The sequence below is a fragment of the Pogoniulus pusillus genome, chromosome 9 (assembly GCF_015220805.1).
Source record: "Pogoniulus pusillus isolate bPogPus1 chromosome 9, bPogPus1.pri, whole genome shotgun sequence".
Lineage (NCBI taxonomy): Eukaryota > Metazoa > Chordata > Aves > Piciformes > Lybiidae > Pogoniulus > Pogoniulus pusillus.
Window position 1 is genome coordinate 37,804,495 of NC_087272.1, and position 24,185 is coordinate 37,828,679.

The 24,185-nt window shown below is 42.7% G+C and overlaps 1 protein-coding gene across 10 annotated transcripts in view; it reads right to left on the minus strand.

Moving 5' to 3' along the window:
• FRYL (FRY like transcription coactivator) overlaps positions 1-24,185 on the minus strand; it is a 245,094-nt gene that overhangs the window by 23,382 nt on the left and 197,527 nt on the right. For 9 of the 10 annotated variants that reach the window (XM_064149248.1, XM_064149243.1, XM_064149246.1 and 6 more), the window contains 8 exons: positions 23,543-23,683; positions 19,451-19,648; positions 17,335-17,496; positions 16,971-17,045; positions 15,915-16,091; positions 11,648-11,851; positions 9,581-9,748; positions 1,779-2,032 (listed from right to left, as the gene is read on the minus strand). In XM_064149248.1, coding sequence (XP_064005318.1) covers positions 1,779-2,032; positions 9,581-9,748; positions 11,648-11,851; positions 15,915-16,091; positions 16,971-17,045; positions 17,335-17,496; positions 19,451-19,648; positions 23,543-23,683 — 1,379 coding nt within the window. Of the gene's footprint in view, positions 1-1,778; positions 2,033-9,038; positions 9,062-9,580; positions 9,749-11,647; positions 11,852-15,914; positions 16,092-16,970; positions 17,046-17,334; positions 17,497-19,450; positions 19,649-23,542; positions 23,684-24,185 lie in introns of those variants that run through there. The other variant, XM_064149252.1, reaches the window with a different exon arrangement.

A 24,185-nucleotide genomic window follows, 5' to 3' on the forward strand; every position in this document is an offset into this window, starting at 1 on the left:
GCATTATCCAATACCTTAAGTCTATGTTCCTATATACACTAACTCTATGCATTATCCAATACCTTAAGTCTATGTTCCTATACACACTAACTCTATGCATTATCCAATACCTTAAGTCTATGTTCCTATACACACTAACTCTATGCATTATCCAGTACCTTAAGTCTATGTTCCTATACACACTAACTCTATGCATTATCCTATACCTTAAGTCTATGTTCCTATATACACTAACTCTATGTATTATCCAATACCTTAAGTCTGTGCTCCTAAATACACTAAGTCTATGTATTACCCAATACCCTAAGCCTATGGTCCTATATACATTAAGTCCCTTGTGCTAGTTTGAAGCTAGCTAGAATGTTTTGGTGAGAAGAACTACATTATAGGCTGTGAAAAGGAAACAGTGGTGATGTCTACTTCACTCATAGGCTTGCTGAGATCATAGATCATAGAGTAATTTTGGCCTGGACCACCCCATAGCTACCATGGAGCCCTTAAGGACTTCTGGCCTAGGCTACCCTGGAGCCACCTCAGAGCCCTTGGAGGACTTGAGATGTATAAGAACAAGAACACAAACATAGATAACAGAGTCACTGTCTGGGCTTTGGGTTGAACTTATCTCTCTCTCTAACCTGCCATCTTTGTGACTAATCCATTTGCTTCCTAACCCCCCTAGCTGACCCTCAAAACTACCTTAAACATAAGGCAAGATCTGGGGTAAGGTAGAGGAGTGGGAGAAAGGTGGAAAGGTGGTTGGGAGCCCCTCCTGGGGACTCTGGTTTCTGGGAGGGCTGCTGTGTTTCTGTATTACCTTTTAACTTGTCTATTTCTGTCTATAACTGTATCTACTGTAAATAGCTGCTTGTATATTGTGCTAGCTGTAAATATAAAGCTTCAATTTCTAGCACCACTGAATCTAGTCTGGGTGATTTTCCAAAGTGTGTGTGTGTAACACCCAAACCATCACATCTCTTTATTATTAAACTTAATCTTCTGAACACATCTTAGTTCTTGGATATTTTTTTTGCTTGGTTGCTTTGGTTTGAATTTTTTGCTTGCTGGTTTCTTGGCTTTTTTATTTGTTACTGTTTTTTATTCATATGGGACATTTTTGGGTTTCTTTTCCCTTCTCCTTAAACTGTTACCTTCAAGGGACTTTAGCTTTCACTTTAAATATGACTCAACATAAAGAGGACTTGACCATAACTAGGACTAACTATAACTGTGCCTCTCAATAGCTCTTTTTGCTCTCCATGTTAAAAAATGGAAGAGAAAAATGTTGGTTTACTTTAAAATATACCAGAGATTGCTTAACTTTCATACTAAAAATAAACTTAGGGCAAATACAAAGCGGCCTAACTCCTACAGGAGCTGTGATTAAAAAAATACCAATCTGTTTCTGGGTGCCAAACAGCTTCTGCCATAACTCAAGAGCAGTATTGAAAAGCCCACAGCTGGTGGCTGCCAAGAAAACTCTCCAAAGTACCCTCTGAGCTCTTTTCACATTTTCTATCTGGCTGATGGTGATGAGAAGTGCTACATTTCTTTTATTCCTCTTTTCCTGCATGGCTCTTTTCCTGGTACCAGAAACAACTGCTGAGCAAAGCAAGGACTTCTTTGGCTGTAACAGGCAAAACCAAGCAACCAGCACTTCAGATATGCAATGCAGCATTTTAGACACCTCTAGCCTGGGATTCATGGAAAACCCATCATAAGAAAGTCTACTTTGTTGGATTCATGCAATTTCTGTAACTTAGAACCAACATTCATCTCACCTAGACAAACCAGAGAAGTCAGCTTCTTCTTCCTCACATCTCTCATCTAGCTCCTTCAAAGCAAGAGTAACATCCTCTTCACAGATAGACTCAGAGTAGCTCTCAGGAGCTGCTCCTTCTGCCAGTTCTGGGGTCTCTTCCAATTCAAGAGACTCATGACAGACCAGACAGTCTTGTTGTTCTTGTAGTAGATACGACCCAGTGTCTTCACTAGCAGTGCTAACCTGTTCATCTCTCACTGCTGAGCTGCCTTCCTGTGAAGCAAACACACTTTTGTTACTTCTATTGTCTGGGTTTCTGTATTCTTATCAGTAAGGTAACATTAACAATGGTTTTACAAATAACCTTTTATACTTTAACCCCTCAGAATCATAGAATCAACCAGGTTGGAAGAGACCTCCAAGATCATCCAGTCCAACGTAGCACCCAGCCCTGGCCAAGCAACCAGCCCATGGCACTAAGTGCCTCAGCCAGGCTTTGCTTGAACACCTCCAGGGACGGTGCCTCCACCACCTCCCTGGGCAGCCCATTCCAATGGGAAATCATTCTCTCTGTGAAGAACTTCCTCCTAACATCCAGCCTATACTCAGACCTTCAAGGTGTTCACACACACTTGAGCAAAGGCAGGGAGTTTATTTGTAGTGTTTCTAACCTCTGGTTAACATTAATATGTTCATGTCTCCTAGGATATGACTCATAGTTCTCAAATGTACTCAATCAAATCTCTTAAGAGAACACTTAGAATCATAGAATCAGCCAGGTTGGAAGAAAAATCCAAGATCATCCAGTCCAACCTAGCACCCAGCCCTAACCAATCAACCAGACCATGGCACTAAGTGCCCCAGCCAGGCTTGGCTTCAACACCTCCAGCCACGGCCACTCCACCACCTCCCTGGGCAGCCCATTCCAATGCCAATCACTCTCTCTGTGAAGAACTTCTTCCTAATATCCAGCCTATACCTACCCTGGCACAACTTGAGCCTGTGTCCCCTTGTTCTATTGCTGGTTGCCTGGGAGAAGAGGCCACCCCCCACCTGGCTACAATGTCCCTGCAGGTAGTTCCAGAAGAGCATCAGCAAACAGCCTCAAATATATTTACACCACAACAAACACATTCAAGATTTGAACCTTTTCTAGGTGAGGACCAAAATGACTGGAAGACATTCTATACAGCAAGAGAGATTGGCATTGGAATGGGCTGCCTGAGGAGGTGGTGGAGGTGTTTAAGAGGAGGCTGGATGAGGCACTTAGTGCCATGGTTGAGTTAATTAGAAGGGTTAGGTGATAGGTTGGACTCAATGATGCTCAAAGTCTTTTCCAACCTGGTCAATTCTGTGATTCTAACTGCCTCATGCTTGCCTTTGTTGTCCAGCATCAACACAGAACCTTTCTGCACCTTTCCACTCTCCAAGCTTTTAAAGCATAACTGAGCAACAAGGCACCAGATAAAGAGTGGAAAAAGGATGTTCCACTACTTCTATTCTTTTGCCATTTTACTGCTGACATGGAGAGCTTTAAGGGCTTAACTGTGAATCTCTAAACGGAGGCTTTCCATCACTAGCAATTATAGTGACAACGATTAAATTCAGGTAGGTAACAGCAGAATGACCCTTCCTCCATCAGCATTATCATATTCATTAACATCACTGCATTGAACAGAGGGATTCAGGTTCAGTTAATTCAGAGTCAATCAATTTGAAACCTTTCACTGGATTTTTCAGGGGAATACCAATACTGTTTTCTGGCACTTGCTGTTTCCTAGCAGCATATCCTAACTTGCACTGAAGCAGTCAGGATGTAATACAGAGCTGCACTGAGGAAGAAGCTCTTCAGTAGGAGGGTGGTGAGGCTTTGCAATAGGCTGCCCAGGGTGGTTGTGGATGTCTCCTCCCTGGGAGTGTTCAAAGCCAGACTGGATGAGGCCTTGAGCAGCTGAGTCTAGCTGAGAGGTATCCCTGGCCATAGTAGGGAGGTTGGAGGAGATGAGCTCAGAGGTCCCTTCCAACCTAAGCCATTCTCTGATCATGTCTGGTAGATGCACATATGAGGGATACACTTGTAGAAGATATTTAAGTGCTAATCACTAGCTAATAAATTTAACAGCCAAGCTTTTGCTTTTAGCAACAAAATCCAACTAGACATCTGACTCCTATAGAGAGAGACCTTTGAGTGCTTGAACTGCAGCTGAAGAAAACATATTTGACTAAACCTTGGATTCTAACACAAAATAAACTTGCATTTCTAAGCAGAGTAAATACAGGTAAGTATAATAAAAGAATAAATAACATATTTCTAACCAGATTGAATAAAGGTAAATATAATAAAAGAATAAATCATATATTTCTAAGCAGAATAAATGCAGGTAAATGTGATAAAAGAATAAATCATGAATTTCTAACCAGAATAAATAAAGGTAAATATAATATAATAATAAATCATATATTCCTATGCCAGAATAAATATAGTTAAATGTAATAAAAGAATAATGAATTTCTAACCAGAATAAATAAAGGTAAATATACTAAAATAATAAATCATATATTCCTATGGCAGAATAAATATAGTTAAATGTAATAAAAGAATAAATCATGGATTTCTAACCAGAATAAATACAGTTAAATATGATAAAAGAATAAATAATGAATTTCTAACCAGAATAAAGGTAAATATAATAAAAGAATAAATCATATCTTTCTATACCAGAATAAACATAGTTAAATGTAATAAAAGAATAAATCATGAATTTCTAACCAGAATAAATAAAGGTAAATATAATAAAAGAAAAAATCATATATTCCTATGCCAGAATAAATATAGTTAAATGTAATAAAAGAATAAATCATATATTTCTAACCAGAATAAATACACTTAAATATGATAAAAGAATAAATAATGAATTTCTAACCAGAATAAATAAAGGTAAATATAATAAAAGAATAAATCATACATTCCTATGCCAGAATAAATATAGTTAAATATGATAAAAGAATAAAACATGAATTTCTACACCAGAATAAATATAGTTGAGTGTAATAAAAGAATAAATCATGAATTCCTAACCAGAATAAATAAAGGTAAATATAATAAAAGAAAAATTCATGAATTTCTAAGCAGAATAGATAGAAATAAATATGATAAAATAATAAATCATATCTTTCTAAGCAGAATAAATACAGTTAAATATAATAAAAGAATAAACCATGAATTTCTAAGCAGAATAAACAAAGTTAAATATAATAAAAGAATAAACCATGAATTTCTAAGCAGAATAAATAAAGTTAAATATAATAAAAGAATAAATCATGAATTTCTAAGCAGAATAAATAGAGGTAACTATGATAAAATAATAAATCATATATTTCTAAGCAGAATAAATACAGTTAATTATAATAAAAGAATAAACCATGAATTTCTAAGCAGAATAAATAAAGTTAAATATAATAAAAGAATAAATCATGAATTTCTAAGCAGAATAAATAGAGGTAACTATGATAAAATAATAAATCATATATTTCTAAGCAGAATAAATACAGTTAATTATAATAAAAGAATAAACCATGAATTTCTAAGCAGAATAAATGCAGGTAAATATAATACAAGAATAAATCATGAATTTCTAAGCAGAATAAATAGAGGTAACTATGATAAAATAATAAATCATATATTTCTAAGCAGAATAAATACAGTTAAATATAATAAAAGAATAAACCATGAATTTCTAAGCAGAATAAATAAAGTTAAATATAATAAAAGAATAAATCATGAATTTCTAAGCAGAATAAATAGAGGTAACTATGATAAAATAATAAATCATATATTTCTAAGCAGAATAAATACAGTTAAATATAATAAAAGAATAAACCATGAATTTCTAAGCAGAATAAATGCTGGTAAATATAATACAAGAATAAATCATGAATTTCTAAGCAGAATAAATGCAGGTAAATATAATAATAGAATAAATCATATATTTCTAACCAGAATAGTTAAATATAATAAGATAATAACTCATGAATTTCTAACTAGAATAGTTAAATACATGAAAAGCATAAATCATTCACTTCTAATCAGAATAAATACAGTTAAATATAACAAAAGAATAAATCCTGCAATACTGAACACAATAAATATCAGTGAATATAATAAAGTAATGAACCACAGATTTCTAAGCAGAATAAATATAGTTCAATATAACTAAACAGTAGGTTAATAAGATATTAAAAGAGATGTAAAGGATATATAAATAGAATTGATTATATTTAAATGTTAAAAGAGGTTAATAAAATGTAAACAGTGCAGTAAATGAATAGGAAAGTAAAATAAATAACAAAGAGAATAACTAAACATTCTAAACCAAAATGAACACAGAGCATCCCATTTAGCAATTGCATTTCTATGTCTACTTTTGGGTCTTTTTTGGTAGAGCTTACTTTAATTTCTGGATGCTGCTTAGTTATGACCTTCTTTTTACAGCCAAATTATCACAGTGTCATCAGGGTTGGAAGAGACCTCACAGATCATCAAGTCCAACCCTTTAGCACAGAGCTCAAGGCCAGACCATGGCACCAAGTGCCACGTCCAGTCCTGCCTTGAACAGCTCCAGGGACGGCGACTCCACCACCTCCCCGGGCAGCCCATTCCAGTGTCCAATGACTCTCTCAGGGAAGAACTTTCTCCTCACCTCCAGCCTAAATCTCCCCTGGCACAGCTTGAGGCTGTGTCCTCTTGTTCTGGTGCTGGCCACCTGAGAGAAGAGAGCAACCTCCTCCTGCCCACAACCACCCCTCAGGTAGTTGTATCATGTGAAATGTCCTTCAGGTCCATGTCACCAGGTGAGGCTGGTACCATGGGAAGAAAATGGTCTTGTTTGAGGCCACACTGTGCACTGCTAGGCCAGAAGACCTTGCCTTGGTTTGTAGGCTGGTCTCAGTAGGGTTTGGGTTTATTGGGTGGGATGTTTCCAGTGGCATTGGTGCTGTTTTGTGTGAGTGCTTTCACCTGGATTATCAGAAGTACAGTGAGGTTATAAAGGGAGCTGCCAGAGAGCAATGAAACCAAGTCTCAGAAAGAACTATGAAGACATAAAAATGGGTTACAGCCCAGAACACACCACGAGTGAACCCCAGAGAACCCCACTGTGGTGAACTTAATTCTATGTCTTCCCAGTTTATCTACTGCTTCTTTGTTTTGAAATCTTAACATAAAGCATTTATGTTGGGGAAAAATATCATTCAGATTAAGGAATCTTCCTCACCCAAAATTCTCTCTGGAAGAAAAATGCATGGTGGAGACAAGCAAATGAAGCTCCAGCAGAACAATCTGCCTGACAATCTAATAAGCACAGGCACTCTATAAGAGCTGAGGCCAATGGAACTAAACATTATGGGGCATTTAGTGCCATGGTCTGGTTGACTGGATAGGGCTGGGTGCAAGGTTGGACTGGCTGAGCTTGGAGGTCTCTTCCAACCTGCTTGATTCTGTGATTCTGTGATAATCCTAATGGAAAAAAAAAACATGAGAGCTGCTATCAGGCTACATCTTGAGTGCTGTGTCCAGTGCTGTGTCCAACTGAGTGCTCCTCAATTCAAGAGAGACGTTGAGATACTGGAAGGTGAAGCAGAGAAGGGCAACAAGGCTGGGGAGGGGCCTGGAGCACAGCCTTGTGAGGAGAGGCTGAGGGAGCTGGGAGTGTGCAGCCTGCAGCAGAGGAGGCTCAGGGCAGAGCTCATTGCTGTCTGCAGCTCCCTGCAGGAAGGCTGTAGCCAGGTGGGGTTGGGCTCTGCTGCCAGGCAAGCAGCAACAGAACAAGGGGACAGTCTCTCAAGCTGTGCCAGGGGAGGTCTAGGGTGGATGTGAGGAGGAAGTTCCTGGCAGAGAGAGTGATTGGCATTGGAATGGGCTGCCCAGGGAGGTGGTGGAGTCTTCGTGCCTGGAGGTGTTGAAGCCAAGCCTGGCTGGGGCACTTAGTGCCATGGTCTCGTTGCTTGGCCAGGGCTGGGTGCTAGGTTGGCCTGGCTGAGCTGGGAGGTCTCTTCCAACCTTCTTGATTCTATGATTCTATGACCCCACCATTGCAATTTCAGAAGGTGAGAGTTTTATCACACTTCTACTTTGCTGTATCCTGTTCTTTTGTCCTTATAGGTACAGTACAGTGGATGATCTCTAAGGTCCCTTCCAACCTAAGCCATTCTATGACTGTTAGCCAGGTGGGTGGTTTACCTGCTAAAAAAGAGTGAGTTCTAGGTAACAAGCAGGTAGAGCCTTTGTTTGGCAACCCCAGTTGCTTCTCTTGAGTCAGTCGACCATTTAAACCAAGCTGGCTGAAGACTCACTCTAAAGACTAAGACTACTCAAGATGAAGTGCACAGATTACTTAAACACAAGTAGGAGTAGCTTAAGTCTCTGGAAGACTCCATCAAACTGTGTGTTCTGTTAAAGAGGGGATCAGCAATGCTTGTCCTAATAAACACAGGCATGGACTGCACTGTTTCAACCAAGCTGGCTGAAGACTCACTCTTAAGACTAAGACTACTGAAGATGAAGTGCACAGATTACTTAAACACAAGTAGGAGTAGCTTAAGTCTCTGGAAAACACCATCAAACTGTGTGTTCTGTTAAAGATGGGATCAGCAATGCTTGTCCTAATAAACACAGGCATGGACTGCACTGTTTCAACCAAGCTGGCTGAAGACTCACTCTTAAGAGTAAGACTACTCAAGATGAAGTGCACAGATGACTTAAACACAAGTAGGAGTAGCTTAAATCTCTGGAAGACTCCATCAAACTGTGTGTTCTGTTAAAGATGGGATCAGCAATGCTTGTCCTAACAAAAACAGGCATTGACTGCACTGTTTCAACCAAGCTGGCTGAAGACTCACTCTTAAGAGTAAGATTACTCAAGATTAACTGCACAGATTATTTAAGCACATGTAAGAATAGCTTAATTCTCTGGAAGACTCCACCAAACTGTGTGTTCTGTTAAAGATGGGATCAGCAATGCTTGTCCTAACAAAAACAGGCATGGACTGCACTGTCAGCATCAATAATTTTAACTGACAGAAGTCCACCTAAATAAAGACACCTCAATTTAGACAAAAAAAAAGAGCAGGTTTTAGGTCCAGCTGCTAAATATCAGAGGAGCTGTAGCAGATGAGAGTTTTCTTTTAAATGGGTCTGTAAGAATTTCAAGTTGTTGGAAAGAGTTTTAAAGAAGCAAGAAAGTGAAGTACTCACAGATTTGCAGGTGGCCATTAGCTTGAAATCTGTTCTCAGTCCACTCAGGCCTTTCCAAAAGACAAACAGCAGACCACTAGGATCTGTGGTCCTTTTTCAAGGCTTACTTCATGGAATCAACTGCTAACACAGCTGGCCTGAGGTATTATTTCCCAAACAGCACCAATCACATTACCCCAAAGAAAGGAAAAACAAAACAACAACCCAAAAAAAAAAGGGAAGGGAGATAAAAAAGTATTTGAAAGAAAATGTGGCTCAAGAAGGATTTCAACCATATCAAATAAAAAGCCTCTTCAATATTATGCTGCTTTCATTCTGCACCATGAAATGATCATCAGCAGCCCTTCAGGAATATTTTTAACCTGGGGTTAAGTTCCCTCAGTCCCTCTCAAGCTGTTTTCATGCTGAGGGAACATTGTGTAAGAACATTCCGACAGGTTAGAAATATTGAAAGCAAATCAAATAATCAGTGTAACAGGTGAAAATTCAGCTGAAAAGAAAGCCAAGGCAGCTACTGAACACTAGAAGGAGCCCAAATCAGCCATGCACCAGCCCACATTTCTCCCCACCTCAGGCAGCTGGTTGCTAGAGTTATCTAGAGAAGCCTCCAAACTTGGGGTCTCAGTTCTGATTTGAAGCACCTCTTCTGTTCCCACACTGCTAGTGGAATCTTGAGACTGAAGTGATAAACCAGCATGATCTGATATTGCTTCATCTGTGGCAGAATCACTGTTTAACTAAGACAGAGAGGAAAGAAAGGTGAAATTCTTCACAGTTTGTTGAACACACAAATCACAGGGAAAAAAACCAGTTTTGAAACAGGTGGTTTCAGCATGGTTAGCTATTTGAGTTCATTTGCATATTGTGAGTTAACAGCCTTACACTAAAACCATGACAAGCACCTGCTCTTCTGACACCCCAGCTCAAATATTGTATCCAGTTCTGGTGCACCCAGCATAAAGAGGACACAGAGATGTTGGAGTGAGTCCAGAGGAGGTCACAAAGATGATCCAAAGGCTGGAGCAGCTCTGCTCTGAGGACAGGCTGAGGGTGCTGGGGGTGTTCAGCCTGGAGAACAGAAGACGCCAGAGAGACCTAGAGCTGCCTTCCTGAAGGGATCCTACATGAAAGGATCCTACCCAAAGGCTGCAGAGGGACTCATTGTAAGAGTGTCCAGCAACAGGACAATGGTTTAAAGCTGAGGGAGAGCAGGTTTAGACTTGATTTTAGGAAGAAGCAATTTAGTATGAGGGTAGGTAGATATTGGAACAGGTTGCCCAGAGAAGCTGTGGATGCCTCATCTCTTGAAGTGTTAAAGACCAGGTTAGATGAGACTTTGAGCAACCTGATCTAGTGAGAGGTGTCCCTGCCCATGGCAGGGAGTTTGGAACTAGATGATCTTTAAGGTCCCTTCCACACAGAATCACAGAATGTTAGGGGTTGGAAGTGACCTTGAAAGCTCATCCAGTCCAACCCCCCCTGCCAGAGAAGGAGCATATAGGAACACATCCTCAAGCTGTGCCAGGGGAAGTATAGGCTGGATGTTAGGGAGGAAGCTCCTGGCAGAGAGAGTGATTGGCATTGGAATGGGCTGCCCAGGGAGGTGGTGGAGTCTTTGTCCCTGGAGGTGTTGAAGCAAAGCCTGGATGAGGCACTTAGTGCCATGGTCTGGTTGATTGGCTAGGGCTGGGTGCTAGGTTGGACTGGCTGAGCTTGGAGGTCTCTTACAACCTGCTTGATTCTATGATTCGATGATCTGGGAGGGTCCTGAAGAGGAGACTCCACTCAAGCCATTCTATGAAACACAGTGAGTATCACAGTATCACCAAGGTTGGAAGAGACCTCAGAGATCATCAAGTCCAACCCTTTAGCACAGAGCTCAAGGCCAGACCATGGCACCAAGTGCCACCTCCAATCCTGCCTTGAACTGCCCCAGGGACGGCGACTCCACCACCTCCCCGGGCAGCCCATTCCAGTGTCCAATGACTCTCTCAGTGAAGAACTTTCTCCTCACCTCCAGCCTAAATCTTCCCTGGCACAGCCTGAGGCTGTGTCCTCTCGTTCTGGTGCTGGCCACCTGAGAGAAGAGAGCAACCTCCTCCTGGCCACAACCACCCCTCAGGTAGTTGTAGACAGCAATAAGGTCACCCCTGAGCCTCCTCTTCTCCAGGCTAACCAATCCCAGCTCCCTCAGCCTCTCCTCGTAGGGCTGTGCTCAAGGCCTCTCCCCAGCCTCGTTGCCCTTCTCTGGACACGCTCAAGCATCTCAATGTCCCTCCTAAACTGGGGGGCCCAGAACTGAACACAGTACTCAAGGTGTGGTCTAACCAGTGCAGAGTACAGGGGCAGAATGACCTCCCTGCTCCTGCTGACCACACCATTGCTGATGCAGGCCAGGATGCCACTGGCTCTCTTGGCCACCTGGGCACACTGCTGGCCCATACCTCTGTTTTACTAGACTACTAAGGCCATCAGATATCAGCAGTAGGTAAAGTAACTGTTTTCCTTCACTGATGCTATGATGAAAAAGAAGTTTAGCCACATTAGTTCCCTTTAGCCCACCTAGGCTGACAACACGAGCCACACTCACCCACCCAAAGCACAAGTGAAAGCTCAAGTTCTGACTCCAAACTTACCATCTGCGAACGAGACAGTATCTGACTTGCAGTCAGGGCTGCTTCTTCTTCAGAAGACTCATCAGTATCTTCCTGGTTTGTCAAGTTCAAGCTGGGTGTGCTGCCAGAGTACTGACACTCCTGCAGAGAGGGGGTGTCTCCTTTGTCAATGCTGTCAAGAGAGCGCCTACGGACGCCCCAGTTGAAGTTGTCCATACTCTCACCCTGGAACAAAACAAGTTGACACAGAGATGTATGTACAAATACCAACAGACTACAACCACCACACAAATGCAACACAGAAGACACAAGTACTGAATGCATTATGAACAGAGTTTCAATCAGCCCTTTAATTGCATCAGAGTTTTAAGTACCTTGTTAAATGATGTTTGCAGATAAATTAAAAGAGATGGCAAATGAAAGAGAAGTCTTTGGAATATCTCCTTGGGAAAGTTACTCAAGGTATCATCTACAACTCTAAGTTAGCAGTTTTATACAGCTGACTAGGAAGTACAAACACAGCACAGACAACAACAGATGAACAAGCCAGGGCACCAGGCTGCAACTTACCTGCAGCTCCTGGTTAGCAAAAAGGAAAACACATAGAATTAGAAAGAACGAGGACAAACACTTAAAGATACTCTAGAACCAGGGGGAAAATGGTTTATTATGTAAGATTTGCCAACAGTAAAAGACTGATTCAAGCTCTGGGAAAAGGAAAAAAAACAACCAACCAAACAACAACAACAACAACAAAAAAAACCCTTTGTGTCAAAAAGCTATTGAAAAGAATTGATCTTTCTAATGGGAGGTTGATCAGGAGAAATAAACCAACAAACTGACGACAAAAAGACTAAAACCAGCATGCTTGTGATACATTTCCTCCAGCAGAACATGGAAAGCAACTCTTCCAACAGACAGCAGGTGGAATTCTTCAACTAACACACAGCAATCTGAACTGACCACAGCCAACTGACAAGGCACCAGCAACAGCAGTTAAATACAGGATGCAGAAAAAGAAATGATGTCCTCATAAACTGTTTGACCAGCTACTTGGTGTCAGTTTTTCAGTCAAATGCACCCTAAATACCAAGAGCTGGATCCTTTGAACATTTTAAAGCTGGGATATTTGGGTTTCAAACATCCAACACACTAAGTGAAATCCTTATCTTAAAGACCAGTGGATGCTTTCCCTTTGCACATTTTTAAGATGGGATATTTGGGTTTCAAACATCCAACACACTGAGTTAAATCCATATTTTAGAAGCCAGTGGATGCTTTCCCTTTGCACATTTTTAAGATGGGATATTTGGGTTTCAAACATCCAACACACTGAGTTAAATCCATATTTTAGAAGCCAGTGGATGCTTTCCCTTTGCACATTTTGAAGCTGGGATATTTGGGTTTCAAACATCCAACACACTAAGTGAAATTCATATTTTAGAAGCCAGTGGATGCTTTCCCTTTGCACATTCTAAAGCTGGGATATTTGGGTTTCAAACATCCAACACACTAAGTGAAATTCATATTTTAGAAGCCAGTGGATGCTTTCCCTTTGCACATTTTTAAGATGGGATATTTGGGTCTCAAACATCCAACACTCTAAGTGAAATCCTTATCTTAAAGACCAGTGGATGCTTTCCTTTTGCACATTTTAAAGCTGGGATATTTGGGTTTAAACATCCCACACACTAAGTTCAATCCATGCCTTAAATCCAGTGGGTCCTTTCACTTGGCACTTTTTAAAGCTGGGATAGTTGGGTTTTAAACATCCAACACACTAAGTGAAATCCATATCTTAAAACCCAGTTGTTTTAAATCCATAGGTTAGAATCCAGTGAGTCCTTTCCCTTTGCACCTTTTAAAGCTGAGATGTTTAGGTTTAAACATCCAACACACTAAGTGAAATACATCTCTTAAAACTCAGTGGCTCCTTTCCCTTTGCACATTTTAAAGCTGGGATATTTGGGTTTCAAACATCCAACACACTAAGTGAAATCCATGGCCTCAAATCCAGTGGGTCCTTTCCTTTTGCACCTTTTAAAGCTGAGATATTTGGGGTTTAAACATCCAACACACTAAGTTCAATCCATGCCTTAAATCCAGTGGGTCCTTTCCCTTTGCATCTTTTAAAGCTGAGATATTTGGGGTTTAAACATCCAACACACTAAGTTCAATCCATGCCTTAAATCCAATGGGTCCTTTCCCTTTGCATCTTTTAAAGCTGAGATGTTTGGGTTTAAACATCCAACACACTAACTGCAATCCATGGCCTTAAATCCAGTGGCTCATTTCCCTTTGCACCTTTTAAATTCAGGATGCCTGGATTTTAACATTCCAACACACTAAGTGAATTCCATGCCTTAAATCCAGTGGGTCCTTCCCCTTTGCACCTTTTAAAGATGAGATGTTTGGGTTTAAACATCCAACACACTAAGTTCAATCCATGCCTTAAATCCAGTGGGTCCTTTCCCTTTGCACCTTTTAAAGCTGAGATATTTGGGTTTAAACATCCAACACACTAAGTGAAATCTGTATCTTAAAACTCAGTGGCTCCTTTCCCTTTGCACCTTTTAAATCCAGGATGCCTGGATTTTAACATCCCAACACACTAAGTGAAATCCATATCCTCAAGCCCAGTTGTTTCAATTCACAACAATGAACTTGCATTTTCTCAAGCACTTCAAGAAGTCATCTCTGATGGTAAACTTGATCAGTTCACTTTGCTAATCTCCAGTTACCAAACCACCACATTTGGCCCCAAATGTGCAAGCAGGGTTTTTTCAAAAGAGCTCTATTAGCATCAAGCAGGTTGGAAGAGACCTCCAGAGTAGCAAAGTAAGAGACCATCAGGATGTATTAAGTAAAGTAAACTTTTTGTAGTCTTTTTGCTCCAAAAAAGGTGAAAGGTTATGGCAAAGCTAAAGAATCCTCATCTCCACAGTACTACTACTGTGGGTTGATGCACTTCAATCCAATCTATTACTCAGTAAAAGTTCACACTGCTGCTCTTGAATTATCTTCCTCTGGTTTTGGTGCAAATCTAGGTGCATCAAAACTCTTCTGTCAAGTGCAGGAGCTGTAAGTAATGCCATGAATTTGTGCAGCCTGTGCTTTTGCTTTTCAAGGCTAGCACTGCATGTTGCATACAGGCAAGCAATGAGAAAGGAGCTGACTTTTGTTTGTTCATTGTGATTTATTACAATAATACAGAAGATTAACTTAGCTTGGCAAAGTTTGCAGCTTTTGGCATCCTACCTGCAAGGCCCCATCTAGAATAATGACTCTGAGCTGTTGGCTACTTGCATTCAATAAAGCAAAGTGTGTTTTTGTAGTGTGTAGTCAATATGCAACAGACCATAATGAGCCTGTCCTTTTCCTAGAAGATGCAAACACTGGCTGAAGTGAAGCAATACACAGGAAGCACAGTGAAAGTGAGGTAAAGCTAAAGTATCAAGGGAAAAAAAGGCCAAATGCTGTGAAAAGGGCTCTATGGATCAGGAGAAGAGCAATCTCAGTGCTTAGATAGGCAGATATTCTTAGCAGCTTGACTCTTGACCTGCAAGGGTCACCATTAATAATTCAGACTGTAACAAAAGCACTGAAAGAAACTACAGAGCATTTGATTTCTTCTCCCCAGTCCTTTTACAGTCATACTTTCAACCTTCAGCAAACACTAAAGCCTTTTATTTATCCCAGACAAGCAACAGCTGTAAACTGAACCTTTACTCTTTCTCAATACTTCATTCTTGCTTTACCTCCCCTCTCTCTTTTTTTTGACAGAAGGAGAAGAAGAGGAAATCTAAGAACTGCAACAAAGCAGATAGAATAGAGAAATCAATGCAAGCAAGTCCATCACATATAATGAGATAGAATATTACACCGTTGGTAACTCTGGAAGCTACTCTTCATGTTCTCAAAGTGCAGAAACATATCAGGAACAAAGACTTTGCCATTTTCTTCACATACTGTTCCATAATTAAGTTTTCCAGTGCATCATCCCCAGGTGTTCATCCTGTCATTGGCTTATACTGTCCAGACCACTTCACTTGAAGATTAAGTCACTTGACTCCCCTCCCTAAATCCCCAACTCTCTCATCCAAAACCCACCCAATAGGCAACACCTTAACACTGTCAGGTTGGTGACAAGCTAAGATCAGTCATGTCAGAAATTCTTCCCAATTGGATGAGTTAGAAGAGCTGCCAATTCCTTAGAATTGCACCAACATAACCTAATGTTCAGAATGTTCTCAAATGGAAACACACAGAAGAAATTCCAAGGTCTCACCTCTGCATCTTCCAATTCAACATCTAAAAAGTCAAAGTCTTTGAAAACTCCAAACTGTTGTTCACTGGTGTTGTCTTCTACAGCCACTTCCTCCTCTTGAATCGCTTCTTCTGTCGTTGAAATAAGACTGGTCTGCTGATCTCCGACTTCCAAGTCTTCATTGGAAGAGAACACAACCTGCAGGTATGGGTAAAAAGAGAAAGGAAACCTCCTGATTTCTGCAAAGCTCTGCAAGGCTGACTCCAGGAGTCAGCTCTCCTGCTTCCCCCAGTTTGGTGGCACTAGTGGCAGCCAGCGTACCATTAAAATGATAATAGCAGGGGGTGGGTGCAGACTGTGACTTGCTTCAAGGCTAGCTCCATCCTAAAGTACACCTTTAAGGCAGTAATATCATTCTCTCCTTAATGGAACTAAGAGTTGTAAAGGTACAAATCAAGATATCAATATCTTAAGGAGGCCTATGAGAAAGCTGGGGAGGGCCATGGTCTAGTTGACTGGACAGGGTTGGGTGCTAGGTTGGACTGGATGAGCTTGGAGGTCTCTTCCAACCTAGAATCATAGAATCAATGAGATTAGAAGAGATGTCCAAGCTCATCCAGTCCAACCTATTCCCCAGCCCCATCCAGTCAACTAGACCATGGCACTAAGTGTCTCATCCAGGCTTTTCTTGAACACACCTGCTTGATTCTATGACTTTTGAGGCTGTCAGGTAGTAATAGGACTGGGAGGAATGGAACAAAGCTAGAAATGGGTAGATTCAGACTGGACATTAGGGAGAAGCTCTTCACCATGAGGGTGGTGAGACCCTGGAATGAGTTGCCCAGGGAGGTGGTGGAAGCCTAATCCCTGGAGGTGTTTAAGGCCAGGCTGGATGAGGTTCTGGGCAGCCTGTGAGGTGTCCCTGCCCACGGCAGGGGGCTTGGAGCAGTAACAGTCATTCATTACTTATGATTTCATCTCTTTTTAATTCCTCAATTAGATTTTCAAGCCAGTTAGTCAAAGCAGAAACTCACTCCTGGAGTTTAAAACCCAACCCAAATCCCCATCACCACTTACTGAAGGATTCTTGGGAAGGCCAGACTCTGGACCACATAGAGAAAGAACATTCATTAGCTTCTCCCTGGTTCTTCTCTGAAAAACAAGACCAAAGGAAATCACATAGCAAGGGATCTGCTAGAGATGAAGGTCAAAATGCTCATCTTCTTCATTTGGACCTCCCCATCTGACATGCTGAGAGCCTCTAGAAAGAATCTTACCATTCTTACTGTCACCAGTATTAGCTTTGAGTTTATGCTGTGTTCATTGACTGCCTTGCCAGGCACAACACAGACTTCATATGGCACTTCCAACAGGTATTTCTTCTACACACTCCTAAAGAGTGCCTCTAACTATGGCACCCTGTGTCTGAGCCACGAGGTACCTGAGATAGCTGTGGTCTCTTCCAGCTGACAGGAACTAAGGCATTTGAATTGGAGCCTGATGAAGTTGAAGAAGTGCTCCTGGTGACAGCAATGACTTTTGGCTTCCCATTTCTACCAGCTGCACTGTGCTGATCACCATACTTGTTCCCAATAATTGGTGTCTGCAAAGACAACAAGCACTGGGTTAAAACTCAAACCCCTGTTAGCAAAGGCTACACATTTGATTTTAGAATGCAGCACTACATGAAATGGAGGAGACTCTGTCTGGTTTGAAGCATGCCTAATCCACTGAGCACTGGCACACTGGGAAACACAAAGCTGAACACTTCTGCCACTCAGTCCACTTGTGCTTCTCCTTGAATTATGCAAGTTTGCTGCTGACAACCCAGTTATATTTTTAAACACAGTTTCAAAACAAGTGTGTCCCAAGCTGAGGCAAAGCTTCTCTGCAGAATCACTCAGAGACGTGAACAAATTGTTTCCATGCATCAGCAACTTCACTGATACACTAATTCCAAAACCCAAAGCCCTGTTGACAGTAAATCTCAGCCCAATAAATGCTGGGGGAATTCATCTTGCCTCTCAAACTCCCTTGAGGGACCTGTTTAAGTAATTCTCCCAAAACACCTGGATCTCTGTTCATTATCTTGGGTCAGCCTCAGCCAGGAGCCCTAACTTTTGATTACTTTCAAAGCTTCCATAGTTTTCATATCCCAAGGATGATGAGGGGGGCTGGAACGCTGCCTGATGAGGAGAGGCTGAGGGACCTGAGGCTGTTTAGTCTGGAGAAGAGAAGACTGAGAGGGGATTGAATTAATGTCTATAACTCTCTGAGGGCTGGGGGTCAGGAGAGGGGGAAGGCTCTGCTCACTGCTCCCTGGGATGGGGCAAGGAGCAATGGATGGAAGCTGCAGCACAGGAGGTTCCAGCTCAGCACAAGGGGCAAATTCTTGGCTGGAAGGGTCCCAGAGCCCTGGCACAGGCTGCCCAGAGAGGTTGTGGAGTCTCCTTCTCTGGAGCCTTTCAAGGCCTGTCTGGATGTGTTCCTGTGTGCCCTGAGCTAGATTGTATGGTCCTGCTCTGGCAGGGAGGGTTGTACTGGATGATCTCTTTGGGTCCCTTCCAACCCCTCACAATCTGTGATCCTGTGATCCCTGTCTTACCTTGCAATCATCTGGCTACACTCCTCTTTTCAGACACAGAATCATAGAATGGCTTAGAGTTTGGAAGTGACCTCAGAGATCATCTACTCCAACCTCCCCACTATGGGCAGGGACATCTCTCAATTACAATCAGCTGCTCAAGGTCTCACCCAACCTGGCCTTGAACACCTCCAGTGAAGAGGCAGCCACAACCTCCCTGGGCAACCTATGCCAGAATCTCACCACCCTTGCACAGGAGAGCTTCTTCCTAAGATCCAGTCCAAACCTACTCTCCCTCAGCTTCAAATCATTCCACCTCATCCTACTGCTAGGTATTCTTATGAAAAGTTCCTCTACAGCCTGTAGGATCCCTTCAGGGATTGGAAGGCAGCTCCATGGTCCCCCCAGAGTCTTCTCTTCTCCAGGCTGAACAACCCCAGCTCCCTCAGCCTATCAGCTGTATTAATATATTCTTTTTAGCTCTAAACTGGGGGCAGGGCTCTGCTTTTTGACTACAGGAGACTTTTCTCTAGTTATGTCTATTTCACACTGAGGTTCCTATATTCTGTATCCTACTCCCTCCTCTAAATTTTCTCCTCCAAAGTCACATCAGAACTGCAGTACAGGGTTTTAATCCTCTCAGCCCTTGAATATACAACCCTCCAGCTGATGAAAGCCCAGAATGCTGCAAGCAGCAGCCAGCTGCATTAAGCCTGCTCTCTGCCAGCTGAAATACCCTTGAGAATAATCCTCCTGACTTGTAGTAATTAACTCTCCTAACATTCAAAGGGAGAAAAAAGAAACAGAAAAGCAAAACCACAATGTGAAAGAATTCCAAGTTTATCTTTCAGTGTAACTATAATCACATGCATGTCAAAAATAAAGAGAGACAAAGGAATAAAGCTATCAGGGAACAAATCCAAGCTGGCAACAGGAAGTCATTAGTGCATTGTAATTGAAACATCATCATTACCTCTGAGATATCGAAGTGAAAATCCAAAGTCTTCCCAGGTAGCTCCTTGGAGACATTATTAAAGATCTTGGTGAAAGAGATCTCAGGAGAACCTATGTCACCTCCATAGGACTTTGGAATATCATTGGGTACAACAAGGCTTGCTGAGCGAGACACCACCAGCTTCAAAATGTTCAGGGCTTCCTTCCAGTATGGACTCTAAATGAGAACAAACCAAATCATCAAACAATCACTTTGATCCAGGAAGCCCTTTTTAAGGTACAGTAGGATTTGACATCAATTCATTGCAAGATTCCCCAACCCAAAAGCTCTACTCTTCTAGACAGGGCTGCTAGGTGCTAGCACAGGTGGGTTTGGACCTTGAAGTGCCACAAAGGCAGTGAAAAGGTACAAAGTCATCAGGCTCACTAGCTCCAGGGCACAGCATCAGCTGCACCATGGCCCTTGCTCCCTCTACTTATTTACACTATGTCTTTTTCCTGGGTCTGAGGTATCTGCACTTCATCCCCTCAAAGACAAAACCTGATAGCATTTAAAAGCCAATCACCAAACAATCACTTTGATCCAGGCAGCCCTTTTTAAGGTACAGTAGGATTTGACATCAATTCACTGCAAGATTCCCCAACCCAAAAAGCTCTACTCTTCTAGACAGGGCTGCTAGGTGCTAGCACAGGTGGGTTTGGACCTTGAAGTGCCACAAAGGCAGCAAGAAGGTACAAAGTCATCAGGCTCACTAGCTCCAGGGCACAGCATCAGCTGCACCATGGGCCTTGTTCTCTCTACTTATTTACACGATGTCTTTTTCCTGGGTCTGAAGTGTCTGCACTCCCCTCAAAGACAAAACCTGATAGCATTTAAAAGCCAATCACCAAACAATCACTTTGATCCAGGCAGCCCTTTTCAAGGTACAGTAGGATTTGACTGATTCATTGCAAGATCCCCCAACCCAAAAGCTCTACTCTTCTAGACAGGGCTGCTAGGTGCAGCAACATAAATTTATTAAGATCCCTGGGATTGTAGAGGACTAAAATAAATCAGCTCAGTAGTACCACATTTAGCCAGCAACAGGACAAGGGGACACAGTCTCAAGCTGTGCCAGGGCAGGTCTAGGCTGGATGTTAGGAGGAAGTTGTTGTCAGAGAGAGTGATTGGCATTGGAATGGGCTGCCCAGGGAGGTGGTGGAGTCTGTGTGGCTGGAGGTGTTGCAGCCAAGCCTGGCTGGGGCACTTAGTGCCATGGTCTGGTTGCTTGGGCAGGGCTGGGTGCTAGGTTGGGCTGGCTGAGCTTGGAGGTCTCTTCCAACCTGCCTGATTCCAGCCATTCATTTACACAAAGTAAGTTCATTCATGATCTTTTTCATAGATTCACAGAATGGTTCTGGTTGGAAGGGACCTTAAAGCTCATCCAGTTCCAACTCCCCTGCCATGGGCAAGGACACCTCCCACCAGCCCAGATTGCTCAAGGCCTCATCTAACCTGGCCTTGAACACCTCGAGGGAGAGGGCATCCTGGCCTTCTTTGGGCAACCTGTGTCAATGTCTCACCACCCTCACTATAAAGAACTCTTCCCTACTCTCCAGTCTAAATCTGTCCTCTTCAAGCTTCAATCCATTCTCTCTCATCCTATCACTACAAGTCCCTTCCCTGCTTCCTAGTAGGTACTACAAGACCACTGTAAGGTCTCCCCAGAGCCTTCTTCTCAATCAAAAAGAGATAAGCTTCTCTGGAATATTTTCTTGCCAGCACCATTCCTTTGATAGCTACCATCTTCTAAGTGAGATTAGAGTCCATGGTAGTGTGGGCTTGCAGAGAAAGCCTGGAGGCAAAGCAAATAGCTGTCAGGTCCCAAAAGCAATGCTTAGGTTAATCATTCCATTTTGACTAATGCACTCTGGCAGGAGCACAATAGCTACAGCACAGATCCATCAATAACAAAACATCCAGGGAACACCACTTTGCTTAGTTAATTATGATTAAACCATTTGATTGTAATATGGATGGAATTCAGAGGGGGAGGAGGAGAAAAGCAGGAGGGTTGAAAAAAGAAGATAAAAAGCAAACCAGAGAATGTTGTGCACTGAAATGGTTTTATGCTCCAGGCATTACAAAAATACAACTTCCAGCAAGATGCTAGACCTTCTTCTGTGAAATAAGCTTGCAGTGAATTGTGTTCAGAGCACAAAAGATGAAAATCACCCAGGGCAAAACACAGTGGTTATCTTTCTTGAGTACAAAATGCACTCAAACTCACTAAGGTGCACCTTAGCCTTCCTCACAGATACATTAAAGTGATTTAAAGATGCACTGAGCTATGAAATGTCATTTTGAAAGCATAACCACTTAAATAAAACGTTGGTGCACTAGTTAGCAGTAACCATTGCCTCATGTTTTAACAGCTGATGGATCTAAAGGGTTAACCCTCTTGAGGGGTAGTGTGAACCTGACCCTAGGTCCTCCTGACTCTTCCTTAGGGGTGGTCTGAGCCTGACCCCAGGTGTAGCGGTTAGCCCACTCCCACTTCCTCTGGGCACCTATAAAAACAGAGGAACTCCTCCTTTTCTCCCTTCCTCCCTCTCCTTGCCCTGCCATCCTCCCTCTCCTTGTCCTCCCTTCCTCCCTCTCCTTGCCCTGCCTTCCTCCTTCTCCTTGCCCTCCCTTCCTCCCTCTCCTTGCCCTCCCTTCCTCCCTCTCCTTGCCCTCCCTTCCTCCCTCTCCTTGCCCTGCCTTCCTCCCTCTCCTTGCCTTCCCTTCCTCCCTCTCCTTGCCCTCCCTTCCTCCCTCTCCTTGCCCTCCCTGCTTGCCAGCAGCACTCTTTGTTCCTGCCCCTTCTGTTTGGCCAGGTGGCCATCCTACCATATGGTGGACAACCCCTCCCTGAACCTGCCTCCATCCATTGCCATCAATCTGTTGTATCTATTTTCCTATCTTGTTTCCCTTCTCTAGACCACTTTGTAACTTCCCTACCTTAAACCCCTTCTATTTATTGTTGAAGTTTTTCTTTTAATTTCCAAATTGAAGCAATACTTCTTTGGGTGGTTTACCCCATTTCCTCTCTACATCTAATTCCTTTCTTTCCAAAGAGGGGGAGAGGGGAAGGCACAGAATCATAGAATCAGTCAGGGTTGGAAGGGACCACAAGGAGCAGCCAGTTCCAACCCCCTGCCATGCCCAGGGACACCCTACCCTAGAGCAGGCTGCACACAGCCTCAGCCAGCCTGGCCTCAAACACCTCCAGCCATGGGGCCTCAACCACCTCCCTGGGCAACCCCTGCCAGCCTCTCACCACTCTCCTGCTCAACAACTTCCTCCTCACCTCTACTCTGAATCTCCCCACCTCCAGCTTTGCTCCATTCCCCCCAGTCCTGTCACTCCTTGATAGCCTAAAAAGTCCCTCCCCAGCATTTTTTAGAGGCCCCTTCAGATCCTGGAAGGCCACAAGAAGGTCACCTGGGAGCCTCCCCTTCTGCAGAGTCAACAGCCCCAACTCTTTCAGTCTGTGCTCACAGCAGAGCTGCTCCTGCCCCTGAGCATTAATTAGTATTGTCCTGCTTTAGCAGGGGGGTTGGACTCGATCTTTTTGGGTCCATTCCAACCCCTAACATCTTATTAGCATCCTCATGGCCCTTCTCTGGACACACTCCAGCATCTCCACATCCCTCTTGTCCCAGGGGCTCCAGAACTGGATGCAGCACTCCAGGTGGGGTCTCAGCAGAGCAGAGTAGAGCAGGAGGAAGTTGTTGGCAGAGAGAGTGATTGGCATTGGAATGGGCTGCCCAGGGAGGTGGTGGAGTCACTGTTCCTGGAGGTGTTGAAGCAAAGCCTGGATGAGGCACTTAGTGCCATGGTCTGGTTGGTTGGCCAGGGCTGGGTGCTAGGTTGGACTGGCTGAGCTTGGAGCTCTCTTCCAACCTGGCTGATTCTATGACTTGACAAGCACAAAGGCACATGGTGGATCAAATGACAACACTATGGAATCTGACTTCAAACAATTATAATTATAGCTGTATTAAATTATTTCCCCTCCCTAAATCCATGTCCCATTTCACTACCATTGCAACAGCAAGCAGAAAGGTAATTTTTCAGAGGACCTACCTGAACATATTTACCAATCACTTTGATGATTTCCAAATTAAACTGCTTCACAGGTGCTGTGGATAGGTCAATATGACTCAGAAGGCTGTAAATGATTTGCAGTAAGGACTGCTGCATACTGGATAACCCTTTCTCTAACAGCTAAAAAGGGGGGAAAAAAGGGTTAAAAAATAGAGCATTTTAATTCTGGCAGCAAACAGTGAAAGCAAACTTGGGTTTAGCATTAACAAACACAACAGAACAATGTTCCCTGCCCTAACTTCTGGGTTTGCCCTGAATTCTGGCATATTTCTTAGCAGAGCTCTGAAGCACTTGGTAGTAAAACACTTTTGAGTACACAGAAGCATTCAGGCAAGTGCAAAAACCTGACAGCTGCATGAAAACTAATTACATCTATGCTTTAGAGTCTGATCAAAGTAAGTACAGGCCAAGATATTAATGAGAATAAAAAGTAAAATCATCATCAATTTGAAGTGATATACTTCAAGCACAAGCTCTACAAGCTTCATGACAAGCTTTATGACACCAAGCTAGGAGCAGGTGTTGATCTGTTGGAAGGTAGGAGAGTCCTGCAGAGGGACCTGGCCAGGCTGGATGGGTGGGCAGAGGCCAATGGGATGAGACTGAACAAGGCCAGGTTCAG